The sequence below is a fragment of the Lytechinus pictus genome, chromosome 16, assembly GCF_037042905.1.
Source record: "Lytechinus pictus isolate F3 Inbred chromosome 16, Lp3.0, whole genome shotgun sequence".
Classification (NCBI taxonomy): domain Eukaryota; kingdom Metazoa; phylum Echinodermata; class Echinoidea; order Temnopleuroida; family Toxopneustidae; genus Lytechinus; species Lytechinus pictus.
The window spans coordinates 25,894,339-25,909,519 of NC_087260.1; the positions used below are offsets into that span (position 1 = coordinate 25,894,339).

At 36.1% G+C, this 15,181-nt stretch overlaps 1 protein-coding gene across 1 annotated transcript in view; it reads left to right on the plus strand.

Moving 5' to 3' along the window:
• The window catches only part of LOC129279263 (proline-, glutamic acid- and leucine-rich protein 1-like), a 32,583-nt gene extending 21,650 nt beyond the window's left edge, over positions 1–10,933 (plus strand). The window contains exons 11-16 of the mRNA XM_064111277.1: positions 1,164–1,305; positions 2,615–2,762; positions 3,407–3,462; positions 5,873–6,082; positions 7,896–8,447; positions 10,148–10,933. Coding sequence (XP_063967347.1) covers positions 1,164–1,305; positions 2,615–2,762; positions 3,407–3,462; positions 5,873–6,082; positions 7,896–8,447; positions 10,148–10,222 — 1,183 coding nt within the window. The 3' untranslated portion in view covers positions 10,223–10,933. The remainder of the gene's footprint in view (positions 1–1,163; positions 1,306–2,614; positions 2,763–3,406; positions 3,463–5,872; positions 6,083–7,895; positions 8,448–10,147) is intronic.
• The last annotated feature ends 4,248 nt before the right edge of the window (positions 10,934–15,181 follow it).

Genomic DNA, 15,181 nt, shown 5'->3' on the forward strand with positions numbered 1-15,181 from the left:
GTTACTGATAGAACTTTTACTGTGTCAGCTTCAAAATACTGGAATGATTTTCTCTTATAATAGGACAGTCTCCATCACTAGCAATGTTCAGAAAGGCATTAATATCTGTCTCTTTTGTAGTTTGTAGTTTGAGCATTATACAGTGCGTCCCACAAAAAACGAAACCGAGATTTAGCGATGATTTATCATAACTTAATCATGAATAAAATAGACAAATGACCTACCAATGCAAAGCTTAGAATCTACTCTTTCATCTGAAATTATTTAGATTATTCCTCATTCAGGCATGAGTGAGCAAAAACAATTTGAAGAAAGGATATCAAAAACTCATTTGGCGGGGGGTATCTGAATTTCAAAAAGAAAACCACATGGCTTAAAAGTTCAATATCTGCTCTTTTATTTGATACCTTAATCACAGAAAATGGTCAAGAAGTAAAAAAGTTCTGTTCCCTCGAAACAATGCTTGTATTTCCATAATTTCATTAAATAAACGTGTTTTCATCGGTTTCCCGCACAAGCTATCGCATGGTTAACAAAAGACTTAATGCATGGGTGATCGTCAACAAAACGGAGTGTCGAGTGAGGCTGACCGCTAGCCTGTAAAACCTCTTAATTTTATGAAATTATTGAAATTCAAGCCTTATTTCAAATAACCAGAACTTTGTTATGCGTAAATGAGAAATAATCTTAATAATTTCAGATGAAAGAAGAGATTCTAAGCTTTACAATGGTAGGTCATTTGGCTATATTATTTATGATTTATGATTAAGTTATGATAAATCATCGCTAAATCTCAGTTTCGTTTTTTGTGGGACGCACTGTATAATTCCTTTTAATTATTTCATTGTAAGCACTTTGGGTATTATGGGGAAAAGGGCCATATAAGTAATCAGTAATGATGATAATGTTGATAATTTGGAATTTTTTTGAGAGGGAAGTAAATTCATTTCTACTTGAAGTAATCTGAAGTAATGTCCATTGTATATGTTTTTTAACTAACATGTTACTGTACATTGTAGTTCAGAGTCAATAGACAGTCTGTATGAGCTACCATGATCTACACTGAACACTTTATACTAGTTTACATGTAGAATGGATCTAGTAATGCTTTTGTAATAGGTAGTTGTATTCTTGCAGTTTGATCTTGTTTGATATTCCTCCAGAAACCTACGAGCTGAAGTATACCGGACCATTGGGACGTGGCTCAAGACTGCTGGGGTATCGTCTGGATTTGCTGCAATGGCAGGAGAAAAACTGATACATCAATGCATACAAGACGCTACTCCACCAGTGAGCACTACAAAGGTATGATGATGATGAAGGTGGTAATGATGAGGATGATGATGATGATGATGGTGATGGTGATGATGATGATGATGGTGATGATGATGATGGTGGTGATGATGATGATGATGGTGATGATGATGATGGTGATGATGATGATGATGAAGATGGTGATGATGATGATGATGATGATGATGGTGATGATGATGATGATGGTGATGATGACGCTGCTGATGGTGATGAAGATGATGATGAAGGTGGTAATGATGAGGATGATGATGGGCATTATGGTGACTGTAATGATTATGATGGTGACAATGATGATGACGCTGCTGATGGTGATGGTGGTGGTGATAATGGTTATGATGAAGACGATGATCATTTTCATAATGATGATGATGACGACAATGGCGACGATGTTGATGTTGATGATAATGATCATAATCATGATGATAATGATGATATTCAGATACTCAAAATTTACTGTGTGGAGCATTTTGGCCCAGTGGATTAGTCTTCTGACTTTGAAACTTAGGTCGTGGGTTCGAATCCCAGCCATGGCGTAATTTCCTTCAGCAAGAAATTTACCCACACTGTGCTGCACTCAACCCAGGTGAGGTGAATGGGTACCCGGCAGGATTAATTCCTTGAATGCACTGAGCGCTGAAAGGCAGCTCGATCTTGATCTAAGGCCGGGGTAAAAATAATGATAAACAATGCTCCTCGGAGTAGATTATTTCTAGATAGATGGCACTATGGCACTATGTAAATGCCTATTATTATTATTATTATTGTCATGCTTAAGTAAAATAAATTAACATTGGCATAAAAATTATTGTCTGGCTGTTAGTACACACAAAATACAATATATAATAATAAAAAAATTATGGCATTAAATAATATGTGATGCAAAATTACACAACCACAGTGCATGATAATACTAAACCAAAACAAGCCTAAAGATGATTAAGATGATGATAATGATGGTGATGATTATAGAAAACAAAGAAGAGAAAGGGGAAAAGAGGAAGATTAGAAGGAGGAGAAGGACATGTCCACTTCTGACCCGGTACAGAGAAGAGTGGCAAGTTCAGAATAATGCCTTCACTATACATGTACACATGTTAAGACACAGATCATTATATTTGAGATTTTACATGAAAAATACATGTTCAGAGGCAGAGCCAAACACCCTGCCTAAGAAAGATACATGGTGTACCTTGAAACCTACTACGCCAAACATCCTGTTATTTATTCATAGGTTTGATTATGGAAATTTAGAGATTCCCAGTTTTTATTTTGTATTTCACTTTTGTCTTTTTTTCTACAGTTGACGAGTGGTGCGCAGGCGAAGAGTGAGAAGAAAGGAGGCAAGGTAAAGGTCAAGGGTCAGAGTTCACAGAGCAGTGACCTATCATCCAGAGGTCAACAATCTGACCAGTACCTAGACAGGGTACTCTGTTTGACAGCATTACAAGGTGAGATTCTGATTTGAATAGGAGCAACTTTTGTGTGTCAAATTATTATAGATGACAAAAATATTTTCTATCAATGTAGATTTATTGGTCTGTATTCTGAAGTCGGGTTTAACTTAGACTCAGGTTTACAGTTGTGGTTTACGTATGGACAGCAAACTGTTGCATAAATCAATAACAGTACAGATATCATATTTTTTCAGCTCATTTGGCTCTCAAATCATTCATAATTGTCCAGGAAGTATTAATAGATGATTGTCTTCACCATCAATGAATCAGAAAGAGCACAGTAAACATAAGAACGTACAAAGTAATAAAAATTTTGACACTTTTGTCTTCCCATAATTTTAGCACAGAGTTAGACCTTGGTCTACGTTAAACCTGACTTCAGAATACGGGCCATTGAGTTGGAAACAGAATAAATAAGTGGGAACTTTGTTCACCAAGATTATCATGCCAATTAGAATCAGCTGAAGGTCACTGTATGTAACTTCGTGAATCAGAAGTTCTATTTTATGTTCAAGTTTAGGAAATTCAAGTGAAGCTATCGCTAGGATTATATTAGCTTTAGCTTGTAACACAGATCTTTAATATTCTTGATCATGTAGTGATTGTACGATGATTAATAATTTATTTTCTTTTTCCAGCATTACGGCAGTTGATGCTGACAAGTGGAGTCAAACTGAAAGCAAACCTTCATCAAGTAAGTAAAAGAATTTTCAATATAACTGACGAAGATGTAAATACCTTAAATGGGGGCTGTCCTCTCGGAAAATATATAGGCTCCTTTGCTAAAATATTAGTCCTGATAAGTATTCCTTTTTGATAGAAGAATAGAAAAAAGGAACAGTGAAATTTGGTATGATATGTGAATTGCCACTTTACGTCTTCACCTGTTCCATCTATTAAATCTCCATTTGAGCATCCAGCATGGTTTAATCTTAGTATGTCTACAGCCATTTTGTCTACCAACGATTTGGTCTAATTGCCACTTACCCCTTTTCCATTTTGTCAAATTTCTAGTGAGGCTTTACCTCACTAGAAATTAATTATCCCAGCCATGGCGTAATTTCCTTCGGCAAGAAACTGATCCACAATGTGCTGCACTCAACCCAGGTGAGGTAAATGGGTACCGGTAGGAAGTAATTCCTTAAAAAGTTGTGTGCGCTATGAACGCCTAGCTTAGCCGGGTAATATAGGAGCGCCTTGAGCACCTAACAAGGTGGATATGTGCGCAATATAAATACCCTATATTATTATTATTATTATTATTATTATTACCTATTTCATTGAATATCCATCTGGTCTGACACCATTTAGTTTAATATGATTGGATGAACTGTGTGGGAATCAAATCATATTTTTATATACATGTAAACAACGTGCAAAATAATATTATACATATTATAAATATGAATAAGACAAGTGTGTATTAGACCAGGTGAGTGTTTCAAAAACTTTTTCGTAAGTAAAGAGCGACTTTATGAATGACTGGTGACCCTTTCGTACATGCTAAATAATCACCAATGGACATTTGATGGTGGTGAATATCATTTACCACAAGAAAGGTTCCCCAGTCTTTCTTAAAGTAGCTCTTAATTTACGAACAGCTTTATAAAACGGCCCCCAGAGCCTGTAACACAAAGGTTGTTGATTAATTGCAAAATAAAACGGCCTATCAAGATCATTGTTGCATGCACATTCTGCTCTGTAGCCTGATAAGGAACAAATGATAAATTTTCTCTCAAATTACTGATTAATCGCTATCCTTTTTCTCTCAAATTACTGATTAATCGCTATCCTTTGCATTACGGGGCCCAGGTGTAGTATGGACCAAAATGCAATTAGACCAAATCAAATAGTAAATCAAATGGGTTTGTGCCATGTGATAGTAGGCTGTCCAAGAAAACCAACCGCTAGACCAAGTGAATATAATACTGATAAAGACTATGGCTACTTGATCTGTTGAAAAACAGTAATGCTTAGAATCACACTGTTATCATGCTCCTCGCGCCCAAAAAAAAATGTATTGGCGTAACTCGCCCTACCCTAAAAATATCCCTGACCTTACTTTTTCTTTTTTTTCTATTGCTATCGACATTGGGTATCGTGCTGACTTTGTGATTGAATTTGCCGTGTTGAAAACCTGGAAGTGTTGCAGACAGAATAGCTATTTTCCCGCCATAAAATATTTGTTTCAAGTGGCTTTGGCAAGAGTATTCTTCATGAGTACCATAGAGATGTATTTAGTATTCATGAGCATGCCACACCCAATACCGCTTAATATTGGGACGATATCTACGCCCGGATCTTGAGCAGTTCGCCCTCAAGAGAGGTCAGCCTAGGACAAGTCACCCTCATGTTCATGAGGGTGACTTGACTTGTTTCCCTACTCGTGAGAGTAGATGCTCTCATGTACGTTTTTAATAGAGCGACCTTTCGGAGGGCGACTTGTCTAGAGCCCCTTCTCCGTATCGCTGTATCTGCAGCTCTCTCTAGCTAGTGGAGCCGATGGCTAGCCGCAGCCTATCACCTAGCCCATGGCCTGGATATCGCTAGGTACTTTGCTGGGGAGCTGTTTACGTCAACATGGTGCCTTACTCTGTGAAGGTCAAGGGCACACTAGGGCCTAAAATCCTGTTTAGTGTTGCGAATTTGCAAATAGCCCCTATTTAGCTGGTACCTTGGTCTGTTGTGTGTTGGAGGCAGTGCTTATCTCAGGCTAGGGTCTATATGGGGAAACATTTAATAAATCTATAGCAAAATGAACCAGTCTTCAGTGAGTTTATGTTTGTATGAATGCATGTACATGTATGAGTGTGACTATTAGGCGTGTGTGTGTGTGTTAGTATAAATAGTGGTATATGTGCAGATTGGAAGAAGAAAAAAAAAACGTTCTACCTACCCTAGTATTCAGTAACCCGTTACTCCAATACAACAATTTTTTTCTTTGGCCTTACATTTGGTATAAATGTTGCTTTGGGGCATACATTAAATACTACATGATCATAATGTTGAATTGTGGTTAAGGAATCTGTGATAGTTAGTACATGAACTTGATATTATTTTAATATAACATATTCAATATTTCTCAATGTTAATCTTGAATACAGGATGTCTACCAGTTTATCATCCCTCTCTTGACTAAGATCCAGAGCTGTGATTCATCCAGCATTCCATCACCGTACACCTGCTGTGAGTGTAGGAAGGAGCTGTATGGGATACTCCAATCAGTGGTACTGGTACCCCACCCCCAGGCCCCTTCACCCCTCAACCTGGCTGTGGCTATCTTCAAAGAGGGAAAGAATGACAGGAGTATAGATGTAGGTGTACAATCTCTTTTCTTTTTTAAGGCCCTGTCACATTGATCAGTGCTAGCTTGGCGCGTGACTTGCGGGTAACTATCTTATGTTATACAACTCCCAAGAATGTTCTGTAATCTGATTGGTCCAAATCGGATCACATGATATTTTGCGAATTGCATTATGGCTCCCAAAATGCTCTGTCCTGCTCTGACGTCATACTATATGTACTATCCTGCACTCTGATTTCAGAGAGCAGGATAATGCAAGGTCTGGAATTATCTAGAATTATCTAGAATTTAGATCAAATATAGCATTCAGGGCAACTCGGTAACATGGGAGAGGGGGGTGTATAAAACGAACGATGCAGAGAGGTCCTAAATGCAGATTCTTGTGCAGAGAGGACCTAAATAATGAACTCTGTGCTCGACTCGCCAAATGGATATACTGGATTTATGGGACAGGTTTGAAAAGTCTATCAAAATTTTGTTTGAAATTATGATGTCTATTTTTTTATGTTAATAGATGCTCTTAAGTCTTGTCTAAACAAGTTTTGTTCATGCTTTGAACGAACACGAAACATTTTTGTCAGGGGTTCAAAAAAAGGCTTGCGCCAACTGGCGGAAAATGGGAATATATTGATGATTTACTTGAATCAGGGAAGGAATGAATTTTTATTCTTAGGGGGTATTTTTGCCATATTGGGGCGATGGATGATTTTTGGGGGCATTTCTTTAATTTCAAGAGGTACTATTTCCCCAATGAGTAATTATGCTCTGAAAGCATATCTCACTATTATGATGTATGTAGAATATTGATTTTCTTAATTTTCTTGAATATTGATGGGGTAGATATTGCGGCAACTTTAGAAAAGATCGTCGCCTCAAGCCCCAAAAGCATTCCATTTTGCACATTTTAGAGCGATTTCGCCGCCCATCGCCCTCATATTTTCCCTACATTGACCTGAATTGTTTTGTGTTAATACAAACAGGTTATCTTTTAGCATTGAATATTCCTTCATAAGTAAGAAAAAAAACTTTTTGTCATACCAAGCTAGGAGATTTGAATTGTTAATGGGGAGAGCTTGTAAATTATTAAAAAAATCATTTTATTATGTGCAACATGCCTTTGAAAGACATGAATCCCATTAATTCCTTGAAAAAGTTAAATTGTGTGCTTGACAGGGCAGTATTGTTTAACATGTTTTTCAAGTGCCATGACCTTTGTAGCACAAAATGAAATGATTTTAGTAAATTACAAGCTCTAACATTAACAAAGCACATCCCCTTATGAAGGAATATTCAGTGCTAAAAGATATCCCAACAAAAAAATTCAAGTAAATCAATAGATATGCAAATGAATTTTGACAGAATAATTCAAAAATTATGACAAAGATAATGAAAAGTTTAAGAGGATTCTGCTGACTAGCAAGAAGCCTGATGATCAATATTTTCTCATTTTCTGCCATTTTGGCGCAAGCCTTTTTTTGAACCCCTGACAAAAATGTTCCGTGTTCGCTTAAGCATGAAAAAAAAACTTATTTTTCTAAAGGCATTTGAAAGAAAACACTAAAGAGCATCTATTAACATCAAAATATAGACATTATAATTGTAAACAAAATTTTGATAGATTTTGATTGATTTTGGATGATTTGATAATAAACTATGATCTAAAGTAATAACGATGAATATGAATTGCACATAATACACTGACACTGTATAAACACTGGCGGCCATTGAAACCGCCTTTGTGAATTTGGTACCTAAACAGGTTTTGTAAATACAAGTACATGTACATGTAGTTCTCACATCCTCTATGATCTTCTTGTGTTCAGGTATCTAGTGCGTGCAGGGAAGCTGCCGTTATCTGCGACACCATCATTCATCCCCGGAGACCTCCCGTACCTTGCGCCAAATCCCAGGCCCCGCCCACCTCCTTGGTGCTCCAAGCTGTGCCCAGTTCTGCATCAGGTACTTCCACCCTTCAGGAAGAACAAGTTGCCATGGAAACTGAAGACTCTGGTGATAAAACATATCCAAGTGAAAGGATAGTGTCTTCCACCAAAGAGTGTGAGGTCCAGATAGTTTCTCCATTGCTTGATAGTGATTTACAAACTGTCGCTGATGAGCATCGACATGTTTCAATACAGGATGATGCCAAACACAATCGGGAAATATCCAATACTTTACCTGATAGCAGAAAAACTGATAAGGCATCCGCGTCAATGACTAGTGATGTCACAACAGATAGTGAGAATGAAAATGAAGAGGAGGAAGTTGAGGAGAAGGATGATGGTAAGAAGACAGAAGGAAAGAGAGCGGAAGTAGAGGAAAAACTTGGAACGTCCAGTCGAAAAAGAAAACAGGAAACATCTTCAAGTCTACAGGTAACTATATTTTCACCAAGAATTTAGTTTTTTTCCATGTTTTACTGTTAATATGGGGAAGAATTATCTTTGAAAATTAAATAGACGGCAAGCATTATTTATGCAGGCCTCTACAATTTTTTTTTCATCACTTGCCCAACATTTTGCTTGTCCGATAGAAAAAACTGCTTGCCCAATTTGTTTTATGATTTTCTATGTTTTTCATTATTTTTTTATGATGACCGGTACTGCTCTTACTTTTGAAGGTCATACAAAAACAACAACAATTGAGAATCATGTACAGTAAAGAACACACATTTAAAAGTTGATTTGCAGCAAAGTAGGCATGAGTCATTATGTTTATTTTGAAAACACTTTTTGCTATTTATAAATGGGCGTTTAAGGTTGAAAAAAAAATCTTTGCCAAAAGTTGCTAATATTTCATATTTTGCATCTTTAAATCCATGAAATGGTTATCTGTTTGTCATATTTCCTTGGAATTGTTTTGATTTATTTGGAAACTATCAAGAAAATGAGGAATATTCAGCTCTCTCTTGTCTTTTCTTCATCGTTTTATGTTGTTACACTCGGTCAATTTTTTTTTATTGTAGTCCCACATGTAGACTTTCATGGTGGTGCAACATTAACTGAAAACGATTGTTGATCGTTTTTGATCGTTGTACACTTGGTCAACACCATGAAAGTCTACATGTGGGACTACAATAATAAAATACATTTACCGAGTGTTACATCATCAAAATCAGAATCAAGAAAGAGCTGAATATTCTTCATTTTTTCTTTAGTTGGAAAATCAAAACAATTTCAAGGTAATATGGAAAATAGATGGCCATTTCATGGATTTAAAGATGCAAAATGTGAATTTTTGTTCCTTTCTTTGTGGGGGGGGGGGTTGCATTGGCAAATTGCGCAAGATAGTAGTGCATGCGCACATAGAACATAAGATGCAATGGCACGGTTCTTCTAACGGGGTACCTGGCGATAAATTATCTGTATTTGGCACTGATTTTACATCAGTTTCCACTGTTTTTGACTGGTTTGACATTATATGAGATAGTTGTGATTATCCAAAAGATATTGAAATTTACTTACATTTTATATCCAAAACAACCACTTGCCCGATTGGGCAATTGACTGGGAAATGCTTGCCCGCACGTCATTTTCACTTGCCCCGGGCAAGCGGGTTTGTCGCGCCCTGATTTGTGGGATGAATAGACAAGTATTAATTTGCATTGATTTGCGATACTGGAGTTGATGAGCAAACGTGCCAAAACTTTCAGTACGTTATAGCCTTCTCTTTGACTGTATGATAATGTGTTGTGTGTGACATAGATGTCATTGAACAGAATAACAATATACAATATGGTAGTAATGGGGGATTGTTGCAAACACATTTGAAAAAAAATTCAGAGAAATACTATCATAATGCTGGTTACCTTAGTATTGTAAGTGATTGATTAATTGATTGTTTAGTTTTGAACAACACTATCATCATGTGTGTCATTTAAGTGTCAAACAGATGTCTCAAAAGATTTACACTGTGATGTAGCATTGAAAGACTATTTTTTATCCTCTCTCTCCCTCTTTATCACTTTCTGTCTGTCTCTCTCTCTTCATCCCCCTCTCTCTATTCTTTCTTTGTCACTTTCTCCTTGCTCTCTCTCTTATTTCTCTCTGTACCTCTCTCTTTATTTCTTCATCAGGTAAAGAAGCCAGCTACTGAGGAGGTTGAATCCATGCTGTCTGCATTCATTGATGCTCCTCCAGATGAAGATTAACTTATCATTACTTTGTGTTGGAGAGGCATATTTACAGTGGTGCTCAAAAGTTAGTGAACCCTAAGAAAATGGACATACTTAAAGTGTTCATGTTCTGCCATGTTTAAGATATTTAGTTGTGAAATCAGGTGATAAAAATATTACATTTAATGAAGTTTGTTTCTCTGGGTTCACAGAACACTGTAGTTTTGTTGTCTACGTTCAACACTCAGCATGAAGGAGTGCATTTCGTGGTGGGGTTCACTAACTTTTGAGCACAACTGTACATGTACATCATACATCTATGCCAACTGACATAAAATATATAGTTGAGTATATGAATTTAAGAATGACACAAGTCCATCTATTGGCTAAAGATGAGAAATGGTTGCCTACATTGGGCTCTCTTGACAAGCGGTTTTTATGTAATGAAGAGACCATCCTGTCTTAAAGAACACAAAAATAAATAAATATACATGAGCCCATCTTTTGTGTCATTTTTTTATATCCTAAAATTCAACAGTTACCTTGAAATGCCCAAAATGAACGAAAAGCCGACTAACATTCAAGTCATTTAATTTTTATTGATTTATTCAAAATAAATCGTCATAGACTTGGGTCATTCTTACATTCATAATTTGTTTTTGGCGAGAAAACAACCCCAACTTAACATTTTATTTGTAATCCCCCATTTTTTCGTCCCTGTTTAATTAAAATTTGTACATGCCTTTTACACTTCATCCAACAGTTTAATTGGTTTCTGTAGGTAGTTTAGTACATTTAATATTTACTTAAGAAATAATTTTATATTATAATTAAAAAAATGGCAATAGCCTTGCAAGATTATCGCTGCATGCAAATTTTTGTTAAAAGTATCAGTAACCAATCAGAATTGTTAAAACAATGGGTGATTTCAAGTCCAGTATTGGCAGTGGTGTTGGAAGCACAATATGGATTGCTCCCCCTAGCTCCAAAAACTATTCTGAGTTTGTAAAACTGAGCTAGATCACATTATTGACACCTCAACTAGGGAGTGACTTTTCAGGACCATCTTCATTTTATGTTTGGTGATATATATACTCACGTAAAAATTGACCTAACACCAACACCATAAGGTCAACACCGAACTTGAAATCACCCAATGTGAGTTCTCTTTGTATGACAAGAGTAATTGGGTCACTGTGGGATCGAATGTAGGAGAACAATGGGGTCGATTTTCTAGCATGGATAAAAATGACTGTTCAGGCCAACGCACACCTTATGACTGTTCGCGATCCGATTTTGGAACAAGTCGCATTTTGCTCATTTTCTGAAAATGTGAATGGAACATATCATTTTATTTGAGGTTAAAATTAATTGAAAGAATACTAATTTAACAATTTTGAAAGATTGCAAGCCTTTATTTTGGAGTAAAGGCCAAATTAGTTTAAAATCGTAGCCAATCGTACGACTGCTATGACGTCATTACGACTAGATATTGAATTTGCTTTTATTCTAAAAATGATGAAAGCATAGTCACAGATTTGAACTTAGGTATTCGTGCGATGATTTTGAACATTACACAGTAAGATATTCTACGTCTCAATATTAGCATCAAATTCTACTACATTTTATTCTGAAATCGGGTCGCAGACCAATCGTAAGGTGTGCGGTTGCCTTTAGATATTGCTCATTTCAGAAAGACACTGATTTCTCCAGAAATTATGAGAGGGATGTCAGGTGGTCCGGCTAAATGCGTGGTCCCACTGGCCGACATACACAAAACGTACTCATATCGGATACAGCAGTCAAGCAAAATTTTGGGGTGGCTCCATCCATTTTCATCCGCTCCAGACAATGGACAAAATGGGCGAACAATGAAATCACAGTGGACGGATGCTTGATGTATATAGAGCGTATGAAACACGTATGCAAAGAATACACAAGGGATACATAACGTTTTCCAACGGATGGAAAGATTCTTTTCAGTTTTACATCCTCTCTGCATCCGTAAGTGCAGTGGGACCAAGCCTTAAAGGAAAATGAAACCTTTGGATTAAGAAAGCTTGTGCGAAAACAGAAAAATCAAACAAACAGATAAAAAAAGTTTGAAAAAATTGAATAAATAATAAGAAAGTTATGAGCATTTGAAGTTTAAGTAATTATTTTAATGTAGATCCTCCCATTGGCAATGCGACAAAGTTGTGTGATGTCACATGTGAACAACTTTGCCATTACTTTGGTATGTGTTTCACTTCAACTGCCTCTTTTATCAGATCTAAGTAGATCATGTATTCTTCTCATGGATTTTCAAAGAATACATTGTGGATAAAGAGTTTGTATCACCATAAGAAAAAGCAAAAAGAGACATTTTGGGGGTATTTTATAGTCCATCAAAGGGAAAGTTGTTCACATGTGACATCACACATCTTTGTCACATTGCCAATTGAAGGATCATAGCATTAGTGATTGCAATATTCAAATGCTCATAACTTTCACATTATTTGTCTGATTTTACTCAAACTTTCTTTGACCTTATTATTTGATTTTTCTGTTTCAACACAAGCCCACTTGTTCTAAAGGTTTCATTCCCCTTTAAGATAACAGGGTAGACAATACTTGCCTTAAAGGTTCTTTATTACATTGCACTGTCGACAAAATTCTAGGATTTTGTGAAACGAGTGCAGCACTTGAAAGCATGAACAGTCCAACTTTACTCATTATTGCGCTCTTGATTTCATCATTATAAAGTAAAATATGAAAAAAATATTTTCTAAAGAGATACATGTGTACTCAAATGGAAGTTATTATTAAATAGATGGAAACAAATATCACGTTTTGTTCCAATGACCAACCTGGTATTTCAACTACTGCATGTGGGTTACAATGCAAGAATCGTAAAGGTGTGTATTTGAATTTATAGGTTTATAAAAATATTTCAGATTAATATTCATGTTGCTGCTCAGATTTGATTAAAGGGAAATGAAACCTTTGTAAGAAGTAGCCTTGTGTGTAAACAGAAAAATCAAAGAAGGTTTGAGAAAAATCAGACAAATGTTAATTTCGTTATGAGCATTTCAATATTGTGATGACTAATGCTTTGGAGATCCTCCCATTGGCAATGAGACAAAGATGTGTGATGTCACATGCAGGGTCACATGTGAACAACTTTCCCTTGATGGACGCTAAAATACCCTCAAGATGTCTCTTTTTGCTCTTTCTTCTGGTGATAACAACTCTTTGTCCATAATGTATTCTTTGAAAATGTGTATTACATGCCCTCCTATAGAAAGAATGCATGATCTACTGATAGATGTGATAAAAGAGGCAGTTGGAGTGAATTATATACAAACGTAATGGGAAAGTTGTTCACATGTGACATCACACATCTTTGTCGCATTGGTGATTGGAAGATCTACATTGCAATGATCTTAACTTTGAAAGCTTTTTTATTATTTATTCATTTTTTCTCAAACTTTCTTTGATCCGTTTCTTAGATTTTTCTGTTTTCGCACAAGCTATCTTGTTCCAAAGGTTTAATTTTTCTTTAACTTTTATTCTCATTTAGAAGGGAAATGTATGAGCTCTCATTTATGACTAGTTCCATGTATTTAGCAAGAAAAGAACACAAATGACAGGGGCTGTGGAACGGTTTTCAAAGTGGGGGGGGGGGGGGGGCTCACCATGCAAAAAATCACAATCGTATGGTAATTTTTACGTTTTTGTACATGGTTTTTGAAAAAAAGTTGGGGGGGCTAAAGGCGGCCCTGGGCCCCTGAATGATGTGATGAAAAATACTTTTTTTAAATCTTGTGCAGTTTCACATTTAGGTAGGAAAACTTATAAATATTCATTTAAATATTTAAGTTTTACTTCATGTGTAGTAATCCAAAGTCACTTAAATGAGACTTTCTAAAACTGAATAAATGATAAGACAAAAACATTGCAGTTTGTGTTTTTCTTTTCTTCCAAGTGTAGAAAATTTGATTATAAGAGTACCTTCATCTCAAAGAACGTTGAAAAAGATTTACATGTAGTTGAATTTCCAAGAACAGTGACATTCTCAAGATAATAGTGTGGGAGTACAGTCAGACGGCAGGTCCCAAGAAAGTGGCTTCTTTCATCCAAGTGATATTCATGACTTGAGATGTTTTGCATATTTAATGAGCTTGATGCGGACCAAAACACCTCTTTTCATTCGGTCATTGCTGCTCTAATTGTGCATCGAATTTCATGAATTTGGTATCATTGTAAAGAAGAAGAATCATTCTTTCAGGTCATGTGTTTGAATTTATTCAAAGATTTTGTAATATAGGTTAAAATTTTGATCTAAAATATGCTACAAAATAATTATTTTCACCTGACAAAAGCTGCTATTTTCACACTTTATTTTTGTTTGAGCCCAAATGATTTTTATATCATGATAAAGCTGAATATGTATGCTTTAAAATGATATAGGTTTCAAAATAAGAATTGGTTTAATCGGGTCAAGATCACACTTTTCATTTGCCAAGTACATAAAGCAGCTTGAAAACAAGAATACTGCACTCTGATTGGTCAAAGAGACCCCACACTGCAAATTCCAACGGTTCCAGTGCCTGGGTTCATGGGAAGGTCACACATCCCATGTGGTAATCTCCTCAAATACCCCGCGCCTGTTGTTCTGTGAACCTTATCAAGCCAATCAGAACTCTGGATTTCATGCAAGTACAAAATTTCAGAAATCTCGTCTTGTACCTTGGTGGGAAAAGTGTGATCTTGACCCGATTAAAAGGTGCCGCATATCAAGAGTAGCATTGTGAGAAAGTACAGAAGTTCAGCTTTATGGTGATATAGATATCATTGAGGCTCAAAATAAAAAGTTTTGCACAATTTGCAAAAGAAAACAGAGGAAGAAAATTCAGTTTTGAGGCACATTTTCAGGCCAGAAATTTACTTATTTAACAAAATATTGTATACAAAATAAATGACCAATATGAAAGAGTAACATTTACTCTATCT